Genomic DNA, 22,242 nt, shown 5'->3' with positions numbered 1-22,242 from the left:
ATTAATGGAACAGGCCGAGTAGCTAGTTGCACAATTTCAATCTCCCGTATGCTAAGGGCTAGGGCTGATGTGATGAAGACCACCATGAATGAAAGACTTCGTCCGCATTCCTGTGACGTATACTCCAATCACAATATAAAGAGAATATTATGAATTCGAAAAATCTCAATACACATTTATCAAGAGAATATTATGAATTCGAAAAATACACATGTAAATTTGTCAATATCACCTCATCTAGGTATAATGATTACTGCGTCTATATAAAAAGATGAATTCCTAAAAAACGACTCTAATATTGGAATGGAAAGAGTATTATATATTCACAGGCTTTCATAGAAACATTGAGGAAATTTTCCCAAATGGATATGATCAAGAATAAGATTCATATATATGTTGGGGAGAGTTGTTGAAAGCGTCAATGCTTTTTCTTTGCCGTTCATTTGCCTGTGGAGCCCTTTAGATATGGTATTCGTGATTAGTGGTTTTTATTTAATTAGTACTATTCATCAGGACAAGTGATTGGCAGTTTTGCTACCTTCCTTGGTGTTGTATAAGCTCTAATACACAATGAGCGAAAAAACTAGCACTGAAATATGCAGCATTGGACATATTGGATAATGGGCGAAAGATTAGCACTAAGACATGCAATTATCATTTACAAAACCATCTTTTATAGTATGATCAGGAGCTTTGCTACTTCTCATTTGGGCAAGAATTAACATGGTTTATTCCTTGTGGAGTAATTGGTTAAAAGGTGTATAGCTTGGCTTTTCAACTACTATAACGCTTAGAACCCTTGCAACCTTTGGCTCTAAATATATGCCTTCCATATTTGGTAAAATAGAGGTACTTAATAAGGGATCAATTTGTTAGCTGCTTATTATTATGATCTCATATTAATTGACCTTAGGAGAATGAAGGCAATCTCTTAGGTGCCGTAGAGCAAGTTTTCTATAGTGTCAAAAGTTAATGAGACGTAAAATATGGACACCCAAAAACGGTGGTTAATTAAATGCTAATGCGACGAGTCTAAAATGCAATCACTTTTTAACCTCACCACGTAGATTACATCATTACAATACATCTTTCTACAAAAACTTCAGAAAATAGTAATTCAACCGGCTTTGAATTCGACACTAAACCCAACAATATAATAGAAGTTTAGGCAAACCTGTATGTTCACTGGGCAGTAATTTTGATATGCATGACGGTTGTACTGTTGCATGGAAGCTAATGACACCTGGGAAACAGGAGCAAAGTAGCTAGCCTCAAAGTCGTTGTTGAATGTAACTTTCAATTCCATAAGAAATAATTATGCGACTTTATGGAGCTTCAATCCCACATTTGTTCTGAGACGACAACACGATGCATGGTCAACAGCATCATAATTAGGCATATAGGCATCATCGACGGCTTTGATTCCTTTGAAAAAATGGAAAGGTGTCATCGGCCATCCCTGTAAAACATATACTATCTCGATGTAATTCCATTTGACGACGACGACATTGATTGCCTAATAAAACAAAGAAAAACCCATCAAAAATTTAGGACCAGCAACTCCATGACAAGAAGTGGCCAATTCTCGACAAGGACGTTTAACGAATAACCAAGCCTTCAACTTCAAGCCCTCAACCCAGTTTTACCCCCCGACATGTAACGTAAGGGCTCTTCCAAGAATTTTAAGCCAAAATCGTTTTCGTTCAAATTTGACTATTTCTGATTGCCTGTTGGTGTAATTTCTGCAGACTGTCTGTCCTTCTTTGCTTTCCTTCTGTTATTATGCATATGTGTGTGCGCGAGGGCGGGTATATATATATATATATATATATATAGGCTAGCTAGGTGAAGGAAAGGTAGGATAAGATGTAAACTCCAGAATATAAATTTGGACTGTACTATGGAAACCGGAATGCACTAGATGATTCGAGTTTGTTTGGATAGGAGTTTATTTGGATGATTTATTTAAAATAATTACTGTAGTACTTTTGTGATGTGATATATGTAAAATAAAAAGGTGATTGGAAAGATAAAAAGGTAATTGAAATTTGTGAAGCAAATTTTTTATTTCAAATCTTCCTAATCCAAACACACCTAATTATGATATGAAGTTGAATTAGGTGTCATCAACAGGATTCTTACTATTTCACAAGGCTAAAATTTATCTTAGGGCTCGATGTTGAGAAATCTGAACGTACTGTTCTTTATTTATAGATGTTTGAGAAATTTCCGAGGGACCCATATACTCATGATGTCCTAGCCCTAATTTTTTGGTCGTCAGAACTTAAAAAAGAAAAGAAACAACCCAGTCCGGAAACAGCCCACACCATACCGACTACCGAGTGACTCTTGGTTGTGGCCGTTTCTTTGTTTCCAACTTGTTTATTTTTTAATGCTATGATAATACAGGTTACCTGAAAGATAATGGGATGGATTTCCAGCTTTAAGGGTCACACCTCAAGATCAATTCGTATCTTGATATTAGTAGTACTGTGTTTGAATACAGTATTATTTGAAATAATTACTGTAGTATTTTTTGTAATGTGATGTATGTCAGATAAAAAGATGAATTGAAAAATATGTTTATGATGCAAGTCAGATGTTATTTGGCAAATTTGAATTGTCCAGACACATACCAAATTTGAGCTATCCAGACACACATCTGCATCGATCAAAAGTTACTTAATTTGTACATCTGTTGTCAAACAAGATTTACAAACGGCTTATACTACTTTAGAAATTCGTTTCCAACATATTTGACAAACTGTCCCACATAATTAATGAATAATCATCTTATCAAGAGAACAAGTTCAAACTAATCAATATGCCACTATTGAAAATGTTGCCACCAAAGCCATAATCTGTACTTGGATAATGATGGATGCATTCTAATTAAATTCTTTCTCGCAACACTTGTAAGATAGTCTTACAACCGGAAAAAAAAAAGACCCTAAGAGAGAAAGTGACAGAAAAATCTGCACCGACTTTGCTATTCTTCTTAAGTATTAAGGAGGAGCATAGCCATGATGCGCCATTGTGCTAACTCCTTTCCAAATTATATTACACAGACATCGACCTTTTTCCTTGACCAGATGCTCTAAAATGAAAACAATATCCTGTCCAGTTCTTGATTCGGAGCATCATGTATAAACTATAAAGAAGAGAGCCGGAAACGATCATCGAGGTAGATGGTGAACTATATATACGTTTGCGAGACCTTCAATGGTTGAGACTGATGATACATTAAAAAGCCGGTCACACGTACATTAATTATGCAAATAAATGAATAATTATAATCATTAAATGATTGTGTACACCCATTTTGATGATCTGCGAAGTTAATCAATTGATGGCTAACTCGTTCTATGTAATAAAATGTTTCATGTGACTTGGATATGGCATGCATAATTCGTAGGGTTAATTTAGAAACCAAGATTCATTTTAATATCACCTGGCACATTCAAAGTTTCAAATTTTCCACTTACCTCCTCTATCAATATGATTGTGATTAGATGTCCCAATCAAAGACATTGAAATAACAAGTTTGGATAGGAGATTATTTGAAATAATTACTATAGTACTTTTCTGTGATGTGATGTATGTGAGACAAAAATGTAATTGGGAAGATAAAAAGGTGTGTTGGAAATTATATTTGTGATGTAAGCAAATAATTTTTAGCCATTATTTGGCTATCCAAACACAATTGTTTTCCTACATTTTTAAGTAGCAAAAGGTTGAGAAAAAATTTAAAAAAATCCACAAGCTAAAATATTTAAAAACAAATAACAAGAATGCCATCTAAAACATTTTTCTTCCTCTTTGTTGCAAAAATCTTTCTTTTAATGTTCGTTTTTCCCACAACTGATTCAAAAATCTTTGCTTTTAATGTTCACCTTTGCCACAAGTGATCTCCTAAAATTTTCAACATAATTTTCCTCTTTGCGTCAAATTTTTTGTGTCTCTTTGCTACATAATCTTTACTCTTAATTTCCTCCTTTTTGCGACCAATCTCTTGAAACTTCTACCTTTTTATAATGTTGAAATAGGTATGGAAGTTACCTTTGCACACAGCAGTATTATCTAGTTACGAAGTGATTAAATTTATTCTTATTCCACTTAAACTTTCTCATATTCTAAGTTTAATATTCCACCTTATTTGTTTTTTTTTCATAAATCAAATTGTACAAGGGTAAAAGTGGCAGGATAATATAATCTCTCTCCTCCAATGCATTTTTTTGATATTACTTTTACATATAAGGGGTGACAATATTACACAAATTATCATTTAAGAGGAGGTATGTGAGATTTTAAAACTTCATGGATGTTAGGTGATATTACGATAAACTTCAAGGTAGATTTCTAAAATTCACCTTATACGGATGAAGGACAGCCTTCAAATATGCTTCGCTAGGATTAAGGTTGTTTGGAAAAGATTATTGACAAATATTCGAACACTTTTTATGATGCAATACAATGTATGTAAAATAAAATAATAATTAAATATGAAAAGAGTAACTAGAAAATGTCTTTGTAATGCAATAATTTATTTTTTTTTGCAAGTTATTTATAGTTTATACACTGTAAAGTAAAGTGACAATAAAAACTTCTGGAAGAAGAGATATTTTCCTTCCATGTATTACTTCATTTATTTATTCACTCAAATCGAGTGAAACATGTCAAAATCCTAATTATAAAAGGGATTCGAGGTCGAGGAACAAAAATTTCGTGTCCCCTCAGTCACAGAAACCTCCTATTTAAGCAGCACCCGGTGCCCCACACCCAACCTCCTCCCCCTTCCAAGTTCCCAAGTCCCATCCCATTTTTTTTTTTTATCTATCTCCCTTCATATTTTTCTTCCCTTCGAATTTCCATGACAAAATCAGCATCCCAAACAAAAACCCGACGAGCCCAGATGGGTCCGAGGCTGACGGAACCGGAAGTCGACGCGGCTCTGCAGTTGATTCAGCTCAGCGGCGATTCTACGGATAGCAAGTTTGGCAATGGTGGGGGCGCCTTTGACAAAGAGGAAGAAGAAAGCGTTGGGAATACAACGGGCAGCACAGCCGATGAAATATCTTCTGCCATGAAAATTAACTCTAGGATTATCGATGACAACTTGGATGATGAAGCTTGTCCGCCAAGGCAAAGGAAGTTTCGATCCATCCATGATCTTTACATGAACACCAGGCCTTTGATCAAGAAACCAGGTAAAAAAGCTAGGAAAATGTGAAGACGGACCCCCGATAGCAATTGACCGCCCCCATATTTCTATGTAAATTTGGACCCTTAATAGCAGTATGTAAGGTTATTTGCAGTTCCATGTTTTGATATGTATATATCAGGAAGGATTTAGAGCCGCAATCTAAATTAGCAGAAATCTAATGGCGTGTGCCCCGTGCCCCTTTTTCTTTTACTAGTTTGTTTTTGTTTGGTTGACAATTGAGGTGCCGAAAGTTTGTGATTTAGTCTAGTTTTTCACGTACTAATTCCGTTTTAACTCTAATGGTTTTCTTCATGGATGCCCATGTTGTGTCTGTGGATAAATTAGCAGATCATTGTATTGGAATTTTGGGAATAGTGGAGCGGAGATTTTTCCGGGCGATTCTAGAATTTGCTTGAATGAAGTTGGAAGGAATAGTTACTTTGATATCAAGGAATAATGACCAATATCATTATTGTTGTCTGCTTATCCGGATTAGATTCTTGAAAGGATGCATTTGTCCGTCCGTCTGAGTTTGAAGAATACAAATTAAGACGTTGTTTTAGGCATTTTATGATCTTGAGAGAGTCCCATATCAAAGTTCCATGTTCAAGTCCAGTCGTCCGTGAGAGGCTGGCTGGAGGCCCCAGTCCATGCAGGCCATCGCGGTGCTGTATTCAAACTTTCAAATGATTTTGAATTTCTGATTCTTTTTAGAGTACCATGGTCCATAGAGTATAGACTCGCCTTCCTTCCAAGTTCCCAAGTACTAGCTAGTGTATTAAAAACAAATTAACTAATTCAATTTTCATCTCGTCGTCTTCTAGTTCTAGCTAGCCAGTTCTTTTTATTATCTTTTCTTTTACAATCAACCTCGTCCATAGGAGCATAACATGACTTTTTAGCTCTTCTGGGCTTCAGTTCTTCTTGATAATGCAACTTTCCATCTTCAGATTTTTTGTTGCTTATGCCGCCCTGGAACCCTTAAAAATGACGAGCTTTTCTTGTTGGCACACACTACTGACACTGTTGGGTGTATCATGTCATTAGTAGAGATTGGATTGGAAGGAAGTTATTATCTTCATGTTCATTATTGAGAGAAGGAAATAAAGTGAAGCTGGTATAAGATGTTTGATCGACACTTTTCTTTTGTTTGTTTGAGGTAAACATTGGACGGTAAAGGGTCAATTCATTGTCAAATAAACTACCATTACAGTTGGGTTGGTACGAGAAGACTCTTTCTAGATGTTCCATGGTCGCTCTAATGGTCAGGTTAAGGTATAATGGAGAAGCTCTCATTTTGGTCAATATCTAATCGCACGTACTCTATTTGATTTTGGTCAACAAGTGATACCACGAAATATTGGAGTATACAATTTCTTGCTCATTGCATATAGCTCACAACTATTGACTTCAAAATTAAAAATGTTTCTGTAAATTCCTTATTATTCTCTCACAACAAAATAAATATTTCTCACGTAAATAAAAAATGGTGGTCTGACAAGAAGCAGGCACGCATTATCTACTTCCCCATGACTGGTTGCTTTCGTCCCAAACACTTCCATGATGGTTTCCTTGATAAGATAAGATGCATGAATTCATCTCAATTACCTGGCATGGATTTGACTCTTCTTTAAAATCACCTGATGATCTCTTTCAAGCACTTTCCTAGAGAATAAAGAGAAAATATGACCGCAACCATACCAATAAAATAAAATAAAAATATCAAAGGACACGGCTCAAGAAAATGAATTGATTGCTTAAACTAACAATTTTCTGAATAATAACTAATCCTAAATTGTGCCTATGGCTCGCCCAAAACAAGAAAGCGCTCGCAAGGCCACAAACAAAAAGCTTCAAATTAAGAGTTCCGTCGTTTCCAAACATGTATCACGTACTAGTTGCCTGGTCGTTCTCTCTCTTTCATCACCATCATGAAAATGTGCTTTTTTTTTTTTTTGGTTGATATTCTATACCAGGCCGCCAAATATTTCAAGGATTCATCGTTCTGGCACATGAAGATCAAACTGGTCATTTCAAAAGCTCCATCTGTAGAGGGTAGAGATCTACTAAAATCAACGATAAGACACAAGGTAGCTGAGAAAAATATAAGATAACACCCCCAAAAATTATGGCCCACCCTTTAGTGGTCTTCACCACTATCTGCAAGAAAACCCAAGATCGACTTCAACAACACCATCCGAGTTAAAATAACAAGATATTAGTCACACCCTTTATGTATTGGCAAACAAAAACCAAGGACTTGTCATTCTTCACCAAACACCTTCCAGTAAACTCAATTGGAATGAGATAACTACCGGGAGGATGTGCTCTGACAGATTCTAGACGGTTGAAATCAGTGTTCAAGGTGGAAGACATATTCTGTCAAGCGCTGCAATTTACTGGGATCTAGTTTCTGCTCTGCTGCAACTGCCTGCCTCTTTACAGTCAGCATCCGAGAATTGGCATCAACAATCCAACCGTGTTGGAGCACATCTACACAACGCATCATCAGAACATAATTTTGATCAATCTCTCACCAAAGAATGTCTACATGCTCCTCTACCCACTGGCTCACAAAGACTTAGTTATAATTGCAAACAGTGAATGATCGAACCAAGGCACGTAAACACCAATTTGCAGAAAGTGTAACATGAAAACACTTAATTTTTGGCGTCAGCGATCTTTTATATGACTTCTGACCAGCAAATCTTAAGTTATTTGAGGATGCACAATTTTATCAATTGTAATGCAAAAACAAGCATATTGTCTGTCAAAATCAAGTTGTAACATCCCCAAAATCTACAAATCAGATATTCACCAGGTTCCTCCGAAGGTCATGTGCCAGACTGCCAGTACGAGGTAAAATGCAATCAGCATATTAATCAAAGTAAAACAGAAACTTTCCATGTACACCAGGACAAACTAAAAGGCTTTCAATTACTCCATAATCCCTATGATCTAAGAAACCATATTCCATCAAAATTCCACCTTAGCCTAGAAAAGAGTTCAGCAGATTAGCCACTACAGACACTGCTGTTTGATCAAACAACTCCACAGCTTCCAGGCAGATATCCACATACTGATTATAAAGCACTTTCTGACATAGTTGCTCATAACAGCAAAGACGGACTCACTATCTCTAAAAGCACCTACTATACAGCCCAACCATCTCAACACGGTATACAATGCCTTACAAAGTAATGGAGTTCGTATACTCCACAAATCCGTATGGTGCATCCCAAATGTATCAAAAGCAATAAATGTTACAATAAACCAAACACAAAAGCAAGAAGCTTACAGTTTGTAGCATCATCCTCGTTCATTCCTAGGAAAAGCGCTGCATCTTGTATGCTTATCGTTGAATATGCAGAAACCAGGAGGTCAAACATTCTTTTAGTGTAAAGTTCTGCGTAATGCACAAGTTAAAGGTAAAAACAGAGACACTTGTTAGAAGCACAATAAATTATACTCAACAAACAGAGACACTTGATAGAGTATATAAATAAGTATATCACTGTTATTTTTGGTAGCGAAATCACGGTTACTGTTTTTGCTGTAGTGCCTCCTTTTTGTGGTCACCATAAATTTTATGACCAAATCCTGTATTCTGAATTTTCTCCTACATCCTACCAACCCATATTATGTGTCTTCCTAATTCACACCACAAAGACAACATGCATGCACGCCAATATAGACTCAAAAGAGGATGAAGGAATTAAAAACATAAAGAAAAAAAAAGGGTAAGATATACGCTCGCTGGTCTCCAAGGCATCAAATGCCAAAAGACAAAAGTAACTTTTTGGGGACATGCCAAGAACCCGAAACAAAGTAACAATATGCTAAAGGACTTAGGACTACATTTGAATCTGTCATCAAGAAGAGTCACCCAAACAGGAAAGCATACCTTTGTATGACACTCATAACTGGCAAAAGATAACTTTCAACTCCTTCTAGGAACAAATAATTTTCAGATGCGCCTTTTTAAATTCTGAAGTTCTAAGCTAACAAACTTCCACTCCCCATTCCCATTGAAAAGAAAAGAGTGAAGCCAGCTTGGTTGTAAGTCTCAAAAAATTTAAGATAGGTCTAAATCACTAGATGACTCTGTTGGTCAAACTGTTGGTGGGTATTCCAGCCAACTGAATTCAGCTTTGAGTTGGCATCCAATCGTCCATATCTACTTCATTTAATCAAAATTTTTGTTCTAACTAAACACAAATGCAATATCAATTTCCTCAGACTCAACAAAAAGTAAAAAAAAAAATTGTAAATACTGCACCACAAATTTGCTACTGAATTCTAGGCGTATACTAGTATTTACCCAAGCCTCAATACCAAAGTCCAAACAGGCACAAAAAATGCAGTTGGATCACAGACAAACTTGCCTGAGAAGGCGGCGACAATACAATGAGCCTCAGGACTCCAATTAAACTCGTGAATAGCATCGTGAACACCCGCATAGTCCCTCGTCCAGAGATTCTGACCGATTTTCCAAGCTGCCGTCACCTCCGGTCGGCTCTCCTTTATTGCAACCGGAATAGTTTTCCACAGGAAACGTGCACTATTACTGCCCACAAACCCAATACCAAAAGGATAAATAAAATCTAAATTACGTCTCCCCAATTAAACTACACAATCAAAAGGAAAAAAAAGGATGGAAAGGAAGTTGAGTGGAAAAAGTTTACATGTCATTAACATAAATGTGCCCTAGAAGATGAATCGCGTACGGCCAATCATCTTGGAACGCAATGCCCTGAGCAGCAACCTATACGGCAAAGATTTAGGGTTTTAGAATAGAACTGAATACTATTTATTAGTAATATCCCCCTCCCTCCCTCCCCACCCCGCCCCACGCCACCCCATCCCAGCCCCCAAAGAAAAAAAACACGAATTTGGTTAAAGAAGAAAAATGGAAAAGAAAGAGGAGCTGACCTGAAGCATGAGAGTCTCGCAAATATCAGGGATCTTGGCATAATTTTGGGACGATAAAGCGTCTGTGAGAGACGAGAAATCCATGGCTTCTGCTTCTGCTGAACACAAAAAGCACGCTGGACTCGAGCTTTAATGGTTCGTATCGAGTAAGAATCACTGAGTCGGAACTCGGAACTGGTCAGATTTGGGCCGTTTGATTTGGGCCTTCGTTTTCAGCCATGGGTGGATAAATGGTAGGACTGCAAAATGAACCAAATCATTATCAACATAAGTAGATAACGTCCCACCAGCATTCAGCCAAAACTTTCGTCGTCCTCTCACGTGCCCTTGTGCGTTAGCTTCCCACCTGGCCTCGCTGCCAGTATCCCATGTGCTTCTGCTGCATTCTCTCTTCCCGCTGCCTTTTCTCTCTGCAGTTGCTCTCTCTGTCTTTCTTCTGTCATTCTTTTTCCTCTTTTCTCTTTCTCTTCTTTTGCCACAAATTCGGGTTTCCCTAATTTATTTAGAGGCTCGCAAAGCAACGGGCTGCAACATTTTTCATCATTTCTCCACAAAAGCCTCCACTTCCGTTTTATCTTCTTATCTCCCTAGGGTTAGCTACACAAAATACAAAAACCTCTCCGTTGCAGCGCCGCTTCTCCTCTCCAAAATTATAATGCCCAAATCTTCAATACCCTTAAGACTCTTTGTTCTTTGCTTATTTTTTTCTTCTAAGTTTGCGGCTTCCTTGCTCTAAGTTTGCTTATTTTATTTCTCTTAACTTTTGTCGGTGATTTTCCTTCTTCCTTTGATTTTGCTTTTCTCGTTGGCTTGTGAAGGCCATAGAATTTCTCATTTTCTCTTAAATGTGGTCTCAAACAACCTTTTCCATTCCAAACCTGGGTGGCTCCGCAGAACCCTAACCCACAGTAAGCTCTCAAACCTTCAGCAGCCGCAGCTTTCTTCTTCTTCTTCCCCGTGTTGCGCTATTCTTTATAGATGCTTGTAGATGGATAGCTGATTGTGATTTGTCTGTGAAATGTGCAGGTTAAGGAGGGAAAACGTAAGAAGAATCAGCAGCGATGGCGGTGCCTTTGCTTTCGAAGAAGACAGTGAAGAAAAGGGTCAAGAAATTCAAGCAACCCCAGAGCGATCGAAAAATCTCCATCAAGGTATATCACCGTGATTCACTTGAAAAAAATTGTCCTTTTAAATTTTTTTATTAATATTTTAGGAAATGCACTATATAAGGCATTTGCAGATTGATCTTTAATTTCGTGTTCTATTTGCGAAATGGGAAAATGATTGTAGAAGCTTTAAAGAAAATGATAAGACATGTAAAGGAACTAGCTTGGAATCTTTGATTAGGTTTAAATTTTGTTTTGTGTTTTATGATTTTCTCATGGCTATTACAGATCCCTCATTCTTCGTTAGTTTTTTTTTCCCAGAAAACTCCCTCTTGTCTGCCGCGGCAATATTGCTCTGCTGCTTAGGCAGAGGTTCTGAACCTTGGTATAGAATACTGTTGGGGTATCTGATGTAGGTTTCACATGCTTCCCATGTGCCCCTGTTTCCCTACTTTTCTGGTTCTGTTGCTTTTGCTTTCTTCCCACTAACTTCTCTTTCTTTTCCACTGGCAATGTTGCTCTGCCGCTTAGGCAGAAGGTTTTTTTTTAGGTTCCCGATGATCGAAAATATGTGGTCGTCTTGGGTACATGCTGTTTACAGTGCAAGGAGCATCGACTCTATGCTCTCTCGCTCTCTGGGTTTGAGTGGTCTGAATCCTGTCCCGGCCATTGCTGTTTTCCTTCGTTGTAAGCTTTTTCTTTTTTTTTTTTTACAATCACATCCGTCATCTGTTTTACGAAGCTAGCCTGCATTCTTTCCTCTTTTAAGCCATTTTTTGTGTTTTAGATCTGTCGTGAGTTTAGCTGGTTTTAACTGGAAAGGTCTGCTATGTAGCTTATGTTCGTCAATGATGTGAACCATCTTCTTGCTCTTTCAATGCTTTCCTCTTTACTGGTTTGAGAAGTGATTCTTGAGATGAATATGGGATTATGTACTAAATTTTAGTGAGTCCTAAAATTTTGGTAGTATATGCTCTTATTAGGTACAACAATGTTCACAAATGATAATGAAATGGGGATACTGCCTTATCTTTGAATTCTAGCTTCACTATAAGCTCTAATTTGAAATGGGGAAAAATACATCCAGTTATCTATATCTTTAATCGGACTTGAAGATTTTATTCATCAAGAAAGAACCCTGACTTGTGCTTTTTCAAACTGATACCGTGCATAGTGCTTGTCCCCTTTGTGGGAAGGTCTTAGTGTAGTGTTTTTTTAGCCTTATTAAACGTAATTCAAAAAAATTTATCTATTTATGTATAACTGCAAAGTAGCCTACTTATTGCAACAAAAAAATTTCTTCTGTCATTTGAAACTTTGCTAGCAAGAAGTTCTATATTTGTGATTTGCTAGCCTGTTTGATTTCATGTTGTGGCAGATGGCCATATACTGGTACGTCAAGTGTGTTTCTTTTTTGTCTCCTAAATAGCAATATCCTTATTGTAATTATCTGAGCAATAATATTTCCAGTTCAACATTCCTCTGATTCACTGCTTTCAGCGCTTCTCTTCCTCAAACTTCATCTATTTTCTCTCTCATTCCTACCTCTGTAATTCTCCTGCTTCTGCTTTCGCTTGTCCCCATCTCGTTGTATCAAAAAATTTTGGTATGTTTCTATCCATCTCATCATCTTCCCCTCTTCGATTTGAGTTCTGTTCTCTTCGATTTGAGTTCTCTTTTGCCTTTTAGATGGTTACATGAATTTTGATTATTGTTTGTATTTTTGTTATCAGATCATTCTGGAATGCTTAGCTTCCCTCTTTCTTTTCTTTTAATTTTATATTTTTTTCTTTTTAGTCCATAATTTTTCTTTTTCCTCTCAAATTTCCAGCCAAGCATATATGGCCAAAGAAAGGAAAGCTGGAGAAGAAGTTGCTCTAGAGAAGATACGCATGGACAATGAAAAAGAAGGGGTATTGTTATTCTACTCAATTTGTTATTTTCTTAGCTTGTGACATTTTAATTTCCTTAGTGGATAAATGGTTATGCCTGCTCTTTTCAGAACATTCATAATTGAAGCAACCACTAAATTCAGATTTTTTTTCTTGTAGTTGCCTGTAACTGCCATGCATGAAATAAAAATTCCAAGGAAGCTGGATTTGTGCTATTTTGGGACCCACCCTTTGGTGTGTAGCTTGTGTTCTGAAAAAAACTATGGTGTGTGCCTTAAAAAATTTAAACTCTATTGTACTTTGTTGCTCTTTTCCTCTTTGTGTTTTGGGCTAGAGTTGTTATGTTGCTGTTTATACTAACCACTACAGTTAGGGATCTGCTTCATGAGAGAAGTGTGGGATTATGTATTACTTTTTGGTTACCCTTTGTAGTGCAAAGGAATGTATTGATTCCCTTTGGTTACCCTTTGGTTCCCCCAGAATATGTATTGATTACCCTTTGTAGTTAGGCTAGCACATCTAATTGCCTTATCTCTTTTTTTTTTAGAGACCGAAGTTTTAGAATGTACATGCTCTGCTTACCATTCCCTTCCCGCCAAACCCCCTTTGCAGGTCCCTAAATCTGGGATGAACTGAACTTGATTTAGTCGCACCTTACCTTTCATTTAGCTGTCACAAGCATATCTCAACTCTCTACTCCCGACCATTTTTAGTCAACGATAGAAATAGTGTAGCACGTCGCTATTTTATGCTTAAAAGTTGCTTAGTGATATGATTGCTTGCACATGTGAATCAGTGTTTTCATTCTGCTACTTCAATATCACTTGAAACGGTACCTTTTATTTGCCTGCAAAACTAAAGATACTTTCATATTGCAGCTACAGATCTTGTTACTCGATCCATTAGAGTAATGATGGATTTAGGGTGTGAAGAGGTATGTCACTGGTCCTGCTGCATTTGGAATTTGTTTTTTTTTTTTCGTTTTTTGCCTTTGCTAATGCATTATGGCTTTCTACTCTTCTTTGCAGTGCAAAGGAAATTGTATTGTTGGAAACTAAAAACAAAAGGGAAATGTAGGGAATATTACTGGGAGATGACTTTAGTAGTGGAAAACTATCAGCTTCAATTTAAGGATTCTCACTAAATTCTACCCGAGCAAGTACAAAGCTCGTAGTGTCAAGAATGTATTAATCCCGTGATCCACCTTTTGGCTTCTTAGGAGTGGAAGGGGGTGATTTTTAGCTACATGGTGCTTGTCAATCATCCCACTTGTCAAACCTCTATTATTTGACCGAGGCTAGAATAGTTAAGGCTCGTGGTAACCTTTTATACTGCAATCAAAGAATCGTAACCATACTCTACCCTCTCTTTGATTAATATACCCTTCTTTTGGTACTGCATGCTTTCCCTCACGTTTGCACAAATATACATAAACACACACTACACCAGTAGTGCTAATAGCTTTTTTGGCAACTACTAGCTTTGGATGGCGTGAGGAAGTTGTCTTATTTATTCAATTGTTGAGCTTATCCCAAATATATATATATATATATATAGGGAGAGAGAGGGAGAACTGTCATTGGTTCCCTGATATAATTTTTCTTTTTCTGTTTTTAAATGGACTAATTGGTCATCTAGACATGGCTGTCAACACTATTACAGATGCAAGCATCTTTGACAGGTTCCTTTTCTTTGTTGACTTGGAGGTTTCTTTACTTTGTTGACTTGGTTTAGGACAAGTCGAGCATTAGGTATATCTTGAACAGATGTCATGCACTGGTTTACATTAGCATTTGATCTGATATCAATGAAAAAATATGTTTGCATTTTGGTTGTTGATTTTGGCAGAAAATGACCATTAGCATTTTGGGTGAAAAGAGGAGGAGAGGTTTTTTTTTTTTTTTGGCTAGAAATTTTTGAGAGTACCGGACAATGTAACACAATCACTTTGTAGTTTTAAGTGGAAATAGCAAATCCATTTTGGATGAGTTTATATAGATGTAAACAATAATAGTTTTATTTAAACCCAAAGTAGTTACTAAAAAGTCTTTTAGACCCCTTGTTGAAACAAAATTTCTGCTATTTGCTTATATTGTGTTCTTTCTTTTTTATTTTGTTTTGTTTTCCATTGTGTTTGTTTATAAGCGTTTGTTCTTGGTGTTTTCAAGATAAAGTTCTTGATGTGGTTGCCAAATTTATAGCTACTCATCTTCTCAACAACAACTTGATTTCCCTCATCTTGCATTGCCTTTGCCAGAGTAGATTCAAGCAAAGGGTGGTATGACAAAATGAAAATTGGAATATGAGAGAGAAGACACTCAATTTATGTCGAGATGTAACAGAGTAAGAATTGTTCTCCATCTAGAAAAAATCCAAGGAGAAAAAGAGTACTTGCTCCATATATTCTTGACTGGTTCTTTTTGCCTGCATGTCTTATATTCGTTCTCTTCTTTTGAACTATCCATCTGCCTAATGTGCCACTTTATCCTCTATTGTAAGTCGTCCATTAGTTATTAAAAAATATATAATTGATATTTTTTCCCTTTCCATATATTCAGATGAGAGAAGCTATAAGTGATGCTGCTCTAACATTACCCTACTGGAATAATTACAACAAGATGCAGAATACAGATCTGAGGCATATCCTCCTAAATTCTTAAAATGCCCATCTCAATTTTAAGGTTTATGCACAAGTCTAAGTAAAGTCTATTTGGATGATTTTTTGAATATTAATGTTTGGCCTTTTGTTTTGCTGGGAGTCAGACTTGGAGTAGGTTTCATGAGAACGAACTTGTTGGATTTAGTCATTGCTTTATGAAGGCTAAAGAAGTGGTGTGAAAAGGGTAAAGAAGTTTTTTTCTAAATGACAAGCTTCTACCTGTTGATTAGCTATATATTCTTGCATTTGTCTCTCTTTAATTCGAGGTTGTTTACTCTATCTCTTTACCTCCTTAACCCCCTAAAGAAAATGGTGGGTATTATTCTTGTTGTCCTTAATGAATGAGTCCAATGTTGCGTTTTATAATAAATGTTAGTTATTTACTACTTTCTATTTTATAGGTGGATAGCAATTACCCAGTGAGTCCACCATGGTATGGTCTATGCTCCAATAGGATACACATTTGGAGCAGGAATGTTTTAAGATAGACGGCCTGAGAGGAGGTTCCCCTTATGGAGCAGGAGTTTTCTTAGGAGACCACACAAGAGAACCCACTGAAACAAAGCTCACACTGGTGGAGCACCTGGGAAAGTATATGGCATTGATGGCGAAGAGGTTTGCCCTGCCTCATTCCTTCACAAATGATCACAAAGACAGTAGCTAGCCCCTGCAAAAGCCGTTTTGGTTGTTATGCTATTGTATATTGTAATTCCATTTTTTGCCTTGTATCTATACCAATGGCACTTTACCTTTGTGATTTTGGAGGGTGTGAGAGCATACTCCTTGTGTGTAAATAGTTGACAAAATTGGTACTCATTCCAAAGCGGATCGGTATTTGTGCATTCTTTGTTCACAGGAAGTTCCCAAGTATGCAATGTAGAAGACTCCATGAAACAAGGACTCGTTGATTTATTCCCCATTTTAGAATTTCTTTTGCTGTTATTTTCGTTAAGAGGAAAGGCATATAAAATTTTACTCCTGTTGTTTTAGCTTCAGAATTTATCTTTAGTCGGATTATGTAAACTAAGAAAGTGCACCACAGCATGGTGATTACTGATTTTTATATTGTTAGATAAAATTTGTACCCGTCCCTTCATGATTTTCCTGCTCTCGGTATATTTGAGTTCTCGTATTTTTCCTGCTCTCGTATATTTTATCTCATATGAATCACGAAGATTTGGGATAGGGTCTACTTTCTGCACTTATAGTTCAAAAATTATATTAATATAAATGTTTTCACTATTTTGAGAGCATGAAAAGATAACAAAATCTAACTCTGGATGATGTTTACAAGTTTAAGTAGTTGCATCATTGGAAAATTGATGGATCTTATAACTAAATCATAATGCAATCTAGCCTTGAGATAGCAAACGTCGATGGCAATTTGGACAAAATTCTCTAATATTCTGATATTTTGTTGAGAATAGTACTTACTATTTTTTACATGATTACATACTTAGGAGGCTTGAGCTTTTATTGATCAAGGATGCAGCCATCCTCAATAGTTAACCTCCGCTGGCTTAGGGGTGCCCTCGTTGTATTAAAGTTTGCTCTAATTTTGGTTTATCTGTACCATTAATGGATCTATTTTGGATTAAGTACAAATCATTTTACTGGACTGGGCATCTCCATCTATTTTTCCCACCGTGCGTAGCACGGTTTATACCTCCTAGTCTAATGAAATTCGTTTTGACTTCGATCGCTAAAACTAGTTCCAACTCCCTTGCCCCCCTGCTTCCCATGCACAAGGGTGAAATTTAATTTAAAAAATAAAGAATGAGTAGAGAAATTTGAATTCATAATTTCTAAATTTTAAAATCTCAACATTAGTCATTAAAATAAAGGTCTCATCAACATTTATTAGTTGAAACTGAAAATATAACTAGTGGAAAAGACGCTCACATATGCATATTAAAAAAAATCGTAGCACACAAAGAAATTTAAAGGAAAAGACATTAATTTATTGGTGATCATTTGAAATTTTATTATACTTACAAATAGAAGCATGTCTCTTATTTTTTGAATGAAAGAAGCTTATTGGTGGCTTTTTTTGAAAGTTTTATTGTAGTTCTAACTGTAAAAATGAGAGAGACTACATATTAGTAGTTGTTCAAACGTGTAGCGTGAAAAGATGATAGATGTGATCTTGTAGTATTCCATCATGCAAGAGTGAGAATAGGATAATAAATGATGACAAATTTTTTTAAAGCCAAACCCATGCTTGAGGCTTTATATACAAAAAGATAAAAAATAAAGAGATTTCTAAATTCTTATTACCAGTCAAATCGTGTTCACTATTTGTGCTATGTAGTATTAGTTTTCTCATGTGCTTGATTTCATTATACCTATGGAGTTTGGCAATCCTATTCAAAGTTCCAATAGTTTGGGTTGGAAAATTGAATATTGATAAAATAAAAAAAAGAGTCATATTCTAAAAATTTTAATCATGGAATAAATCTTTTTCTTTTTCTTTTTTAAACTTTAGAAAGATTAGTACTGGATATTATGGGAGTGCAGATTATCAGGCTGGGATGGGCTGCAGTTTACGTTTGAAAAGCCTATAGGCTCACGACCCAGCCCATTAGCCCCTGCGATCCATTTCTCCAAGGTTGATTATTAATAAACCTCTGGTACCTATAAAAATGCAGAGAGTTTTTAAGTAGGGTTTTCTTGAGTGGTCGCCTCTCTCAGCTTGCTTCAGCACAACAGCGCCGTTTCCCCAGGTTTTCCATCTTCCACGCCTCGCTCGTCATTTTCTGTTTTCTCAGCAATAACTAATTCATAAGAATCTTAACGTATGCATTATTAGCTACTTCTCCGTCCACCCTTTTTAATCTGTTTATCCCCCAAGGAAAGCTTAAAAGCCTTGTCATTTGCTCTGAAAAGTTTGGTGCTTCTCTTTTGATTGGAATTTGAGGTTCCAGATGTTATTGGGGCTGCATTTATTCTTTTGTCTTTATTTTGTAAAATCTGAGCTTTGATTGGTATTCCCAAAATTGTGTTCAGGAGGAGGAGGAGGAGAAGAAGAAAGATGTCGCATAGGAAGTTTGAGCATCCCCGCCATGGTTCCCTCGGCTTCCTCCCCAGGAAGAGAGCTGCTCGTCACAGGGGAAAGGGTATAGCTCAATTTTACCATCTTAGTTGCATTTCCATTTCAGAACTCATTCTTTTTTTTTTCTTTTGTATTGAATTTGAAGCTCATTCCTATATTTTGTTTTTGTTTAAAAAATTTGGAACTGTTATGTGTTGAACTATTAACTTTTTACGTATTAAAAGTGGCTAACTTCGTTCAACTGCAACAATGTTCCGTGGCCTTCCCAATCTGTTATTTTTTGTTTTGATTATTTTTCTTTCTGTGATTAATAAATGCAGCGAAGGCATTCCCAAAGGATGACCCAAGCAAGCCCTGCAAGTTAACTGCCTTCCTTGGCTACAAGGCTGGGATGACTCACATTGTCAGAGAAGTCGAGAAACCTGGATCCAGTAAAGTCCTCTTCTGACTCATTGCTCTGTGTTTGTTTTTAATAAATTTGGTGAATTTGATTTGTAGCCTGTCTTTTCTCTCAACTTATTGAAAAGTATTTCTGCTTGCTAAGAAGTAGCAACTGTTATACTTGGCATCGTACTGGCATATTGGTTTTGTTGGTCTGTTTCTGACAAATTGGTTGCATTTTGTTTTTGCTTATCACCAATAACTAATCTATTTAATCTGTTCGATGGCTGTCTTACTTGTTCCTTATGACCTCTAATTTTTGAGATATGTGTTGGTTGTCATGACTAAAAGCAAGTGAGCTGGTATAATGGGCATCATGTGGTTTGATTGGAAGTACAATGTATATTCAGTGAACTTGATTTGTTTCTTCTTGTAATGTTGGATGAAGAAAAAGGGAAACCATGGAGGAAACCTTTAATTTTGTAATTCAAACAGCTTTCTGGGTTTCTCATGCAGTTTTTTTTTCTTCTAGAGGAATTGCATTGTAGAATAGGCATTGTCATTATTAGTTTTACATACCCTATTTTAATTATTCCATATTCTCTTTTTATTAAATTTCTTTTGATCAATTTCTGAATTCTATCTTGTGATTGGGACTGTAGAGCTGCACAAGAAGGAGACATGTGAGGCTGTTACCGTTATTGAAACTCCTCCAATAGTGGTGGTTGGAGTTGTTGGGTATGTCAAGACACCCCGTGGTCTCCGCTGCCTTAACACAGTTTGGGCTCAGCATCTTAGCGAGGAGGTCAAGAGGAGGTTTTATAAGAATTGGTGCAAGTCCAAGAAGAAGGCCTTCACCAAGTGCTCGAAAAAGTATGAGACTGAGGAAGGGAAAAAGGATATTCAAGCTCAGCTGGAGAAATTGAAGAAATATGCATCTGTTATTCGTGTTTTGGCTCATACTCAGGTACTGATGATTATAAACTATGGTAACTTATTCTCTTTCGTTCAGTTAATGGTCTTTTTCTTTTTATTGTTTGATTTCTTTGATCAGTTCAGTTTCTTCCTTCTCCCTGCCAAAAATTTTCAATGCCAAATGATAGAAACAAAGGACTTGTAAGAGAACCACTGATAAGTTTTGACGGACTACAATTATGGCCAATGCTAATTTAGTAACTAATGGTCATTCATGCAGATAAGAAAGATGAAAGGGCTGAAACAAAAGAAGGCCCATCTAATGGAGATTCAGGTGAATGGTGGCTCTGTTGCACAGAAGGTTGATTATGCCTATGGCTTCTTTGAGAAGCAGATCCCAGTTGATGCTGTTTTCCAGAAAGATGAAATGATTGACATCATTGGTGTAACCAAGGGAAAAGGATATGAAGGTGTTGTAACCCGTTGGGGTGTCACCCGCCTTCCTCGCAAGACCCATAGAGGTCTTCGTAAGGTAGCTTGTATTGGTGCTTGGCACCCTGCTAGAGTTTCCTTCACGGTTGCTCGAGCTGGTCAAAATGGATACCACCACCGTACCGAGATGAACAAAAAAGTTTACAAGCTTGGAAAGGCTGGCCAAGAAGGACATACTGCTGTTACTGAGTTTGACAGGTACAGAAGTATTGGTTTTGCTCTCCTCATTTTGTCTTTGTTTTGGACATATAATTGTGGCTTTCTTACTAGTGGATGGCAGTGCATGTTTTCTGTGGATGTCAAGCAATATATTCACTTCCGAATCTATTTTGTTTTACCAAGCAAGTTTTTTTGCGAGTAGTCTGTAATTCTTAGTTTTTTTGGGATTTGTATCTGTACGTTTTTACCATTTTACAATTTTGAGTAGAACATTGCATCTTTGTTAGGATTCATTGAAATTAATATTAATAACATGCTCATGGTACACTTCTTTTGCATAACCGGAATTGAAATGATGTTGTTCTTAAAACTGTAAAATTCTCATGCAGTTACATTATCTGATTTTACGATTGACTTTTAGTTTCTTAATTCTGTTCTTACTGGAAATTAATTTCACTTTTCAGGACTGAGAAGGATATTACTCCTATGGGTGGATTTCCCCACTATGGTGTGGTTAAGGATGATTATTTGTTGATCAAGGGTTGCTGTGTTGGTCCCAAGAAAAGGGTTGTCACACTTCGTCAGTCCTTGCTGAACCAGACATCTCGTGTTGCTCTTGAAGAGATTAAACTCAAGTTTATTGACACCTCTTCTAAGTTTGGACACGGTCGCTTCCAGACCACACAGGAGAAGCAGAAGTTCTATGGTCGGCTGAAGGCATAAATCGTCTGTTGCCTAAACTGAAAACATGAACAACTTGAGTTTTATATCCGGAGTTGAACAACTTGAGTTTTAAAAAATTATTCCCCTCTTTTCAGAGTCTGCGTGACATGTAGGAAATTGCTCTGAAAGTTTTGTTTTCTGATTTGGATATGATGCAAGAATTGTTTTATGAAGTATTTATGGATTGTTGTTAGTCTTTGAAATCCTGTTTTGCTCACGTTGATTTTTAATTTCATGGTCCTTTTTCTGTGCTCTTTGTGGATGGTAGCCGATGCAATGTTTAGCAAGAACCTCTTTGGTGGTAGAACTTGGTTTTTGGATATGAAGCGTGATTAGAGGGAAAATGCAGGATCAAATCTGCCGAACGGTTATATATTGCTGTACATGGAGAAGAATCTAGTTTGTCTACTTGGGTGACTCTCTTCCTGGAGCCTGAGATTTCGAGTTAGTTGTTCTTTGAGAGTTGGATCTTGCCTTTTCCTAAGAGGAAAGGTCTTGAATAACAAACAGTAGTGTTAAAGAAATTATCGGACGATTTGAACTGCTTTTTTATTTAAACCTGCAAATGCCAAGTGGAGCATAATAATCGCGTTATTTTTTTTATCAACTTTTTATCACTTGAGGAAAAAGTGTTATAGTAATACTATTATTATTTTCAAAAAATTCTGCATATATGCGTGTTACACGAGGACAATAAGAATACCTTCGATGCTACCTGAACATATATT

The 22,242-nt window shown here is 36.7% G+C and overlaps 2 protein-coding genes and 1 long non-coding RNA gene across 7 annotated transcripts; 2 read left to right on the top strand and 1 right to left on the bottom strand.

Moving 5' to 3' along the window:
• Nucleotides 1–6,876: 6,876 nt before the first annotated feature.
• On the bottom strand, nt 6,877–10,293 carry LOC113762636 (COP9 signalosome complex subunit 8). Of its 3 annotated transcripts, none has more exons than XM_027306178.1 (6): nt 10,136–10,293; nt 9,889–9,968; nt 9,589–9,770; nt 8,502–8,609; nt 7,519–7,696; nt 6,877–7,249 (listed from the first exon to the last, which is right to left on the bottom strand). In XM_027306178.1, the coding sequence occupies exons 1-5, from the start codon at nt 10,217–10,219 to the stop codon at nt 7,557–7,559; spliced, it is 594 nt and encodes a 197-aa protein (XP_027161979.1). In that variant the 5' UTR covers nt 10,220–10,293; the 3' UTR covers nt 6,877–7,249; nt 7,519–7,556. The 3 variants fall into 3 exon arrangements, with proteins under 3 accessions (XP_027161979.1, XP_027161980.1, XP_027161978.1); XM_027306179.1 differs by having other exon boundaries at nt 6,877–7,208; XM_027306177.1 differs by having other exon boundaries at nt 6,881–7,696; nt 10,136–10,292.
• A 5,904-nt stretch (nt 10,294–16,197) lies between these two features.
• Nucleotides 16,198–16,704, top strand: LOC113764035. The gene is made up of 2 exons (XR_003467446.1): nt 16,198–16,407; nt 16,558–16,704. It is a non-coding gene; the product is annotated as an uncharacterized LOC113764035 (long non-coding RNA).
• Nucleotides 16,705–18,441: 1,737 nt separating this feature from the next.
• On the top strand, nt 18,442–21,768 carry LOC113759565 (60S ribosomal protein L3). Of its 3 annotated transcripts, none has more exons than XM_027302139.1 (6): nt 18,442–18,515; nt 18,799–18,908; nt 19,165–19,275; nt 19,888–20,192; nt 20,421–20,830; nt 21,256–21,768. In XM_027302139.1, the coding sequence occupies exons 2-6, from the start codon at nt 18,824–18,826 to the stop codon at nt 21,512–21,514; spliced, it is 1,170 nt and encodes a 389-aa protein (XP_027157940.1). In that variant the 5' UTR covers nt 18,442–18,515; nt 18,799–18,823; the 3' UTR covers nt 21,515–21,768. The 3 variants fall into 3 exon arrangements, with proteins under 3 accessions (XP_027157940.1, XP_027157943.1, XP_027157941.1); XM_027302142.1 differs by having other exon boundaries at nt 18,463–18,515; nt 18,805–18,908; XM_027302140.1 differs by having other exon boundaries at nt 18,468–18,515; nt 18,802–18,908.
• The last annotated feature ends 474 nt before the right edge of the window (nt 21,769–22,242 follow it).

The sequence above is a fragment of the Coffea eugenioides genome, chromosome 2 (genome assembly GCF_003713205.1).
Source record: "Coffea eugenioides isolate CCC68of chromosome 2, Ceug_1.0, whole genome shotgun sequence".
NCBI lineage: Eukaryota > Viridiplantae > Streptophyta > Magnoliopsida > Gentianales > Rubiaceae > Coffea > Coffea eugenioides.
Note: the sequence above shows the minus strand (reverse complement) of the source record. Positions and strands in the feature narration are given on the sequence as shown.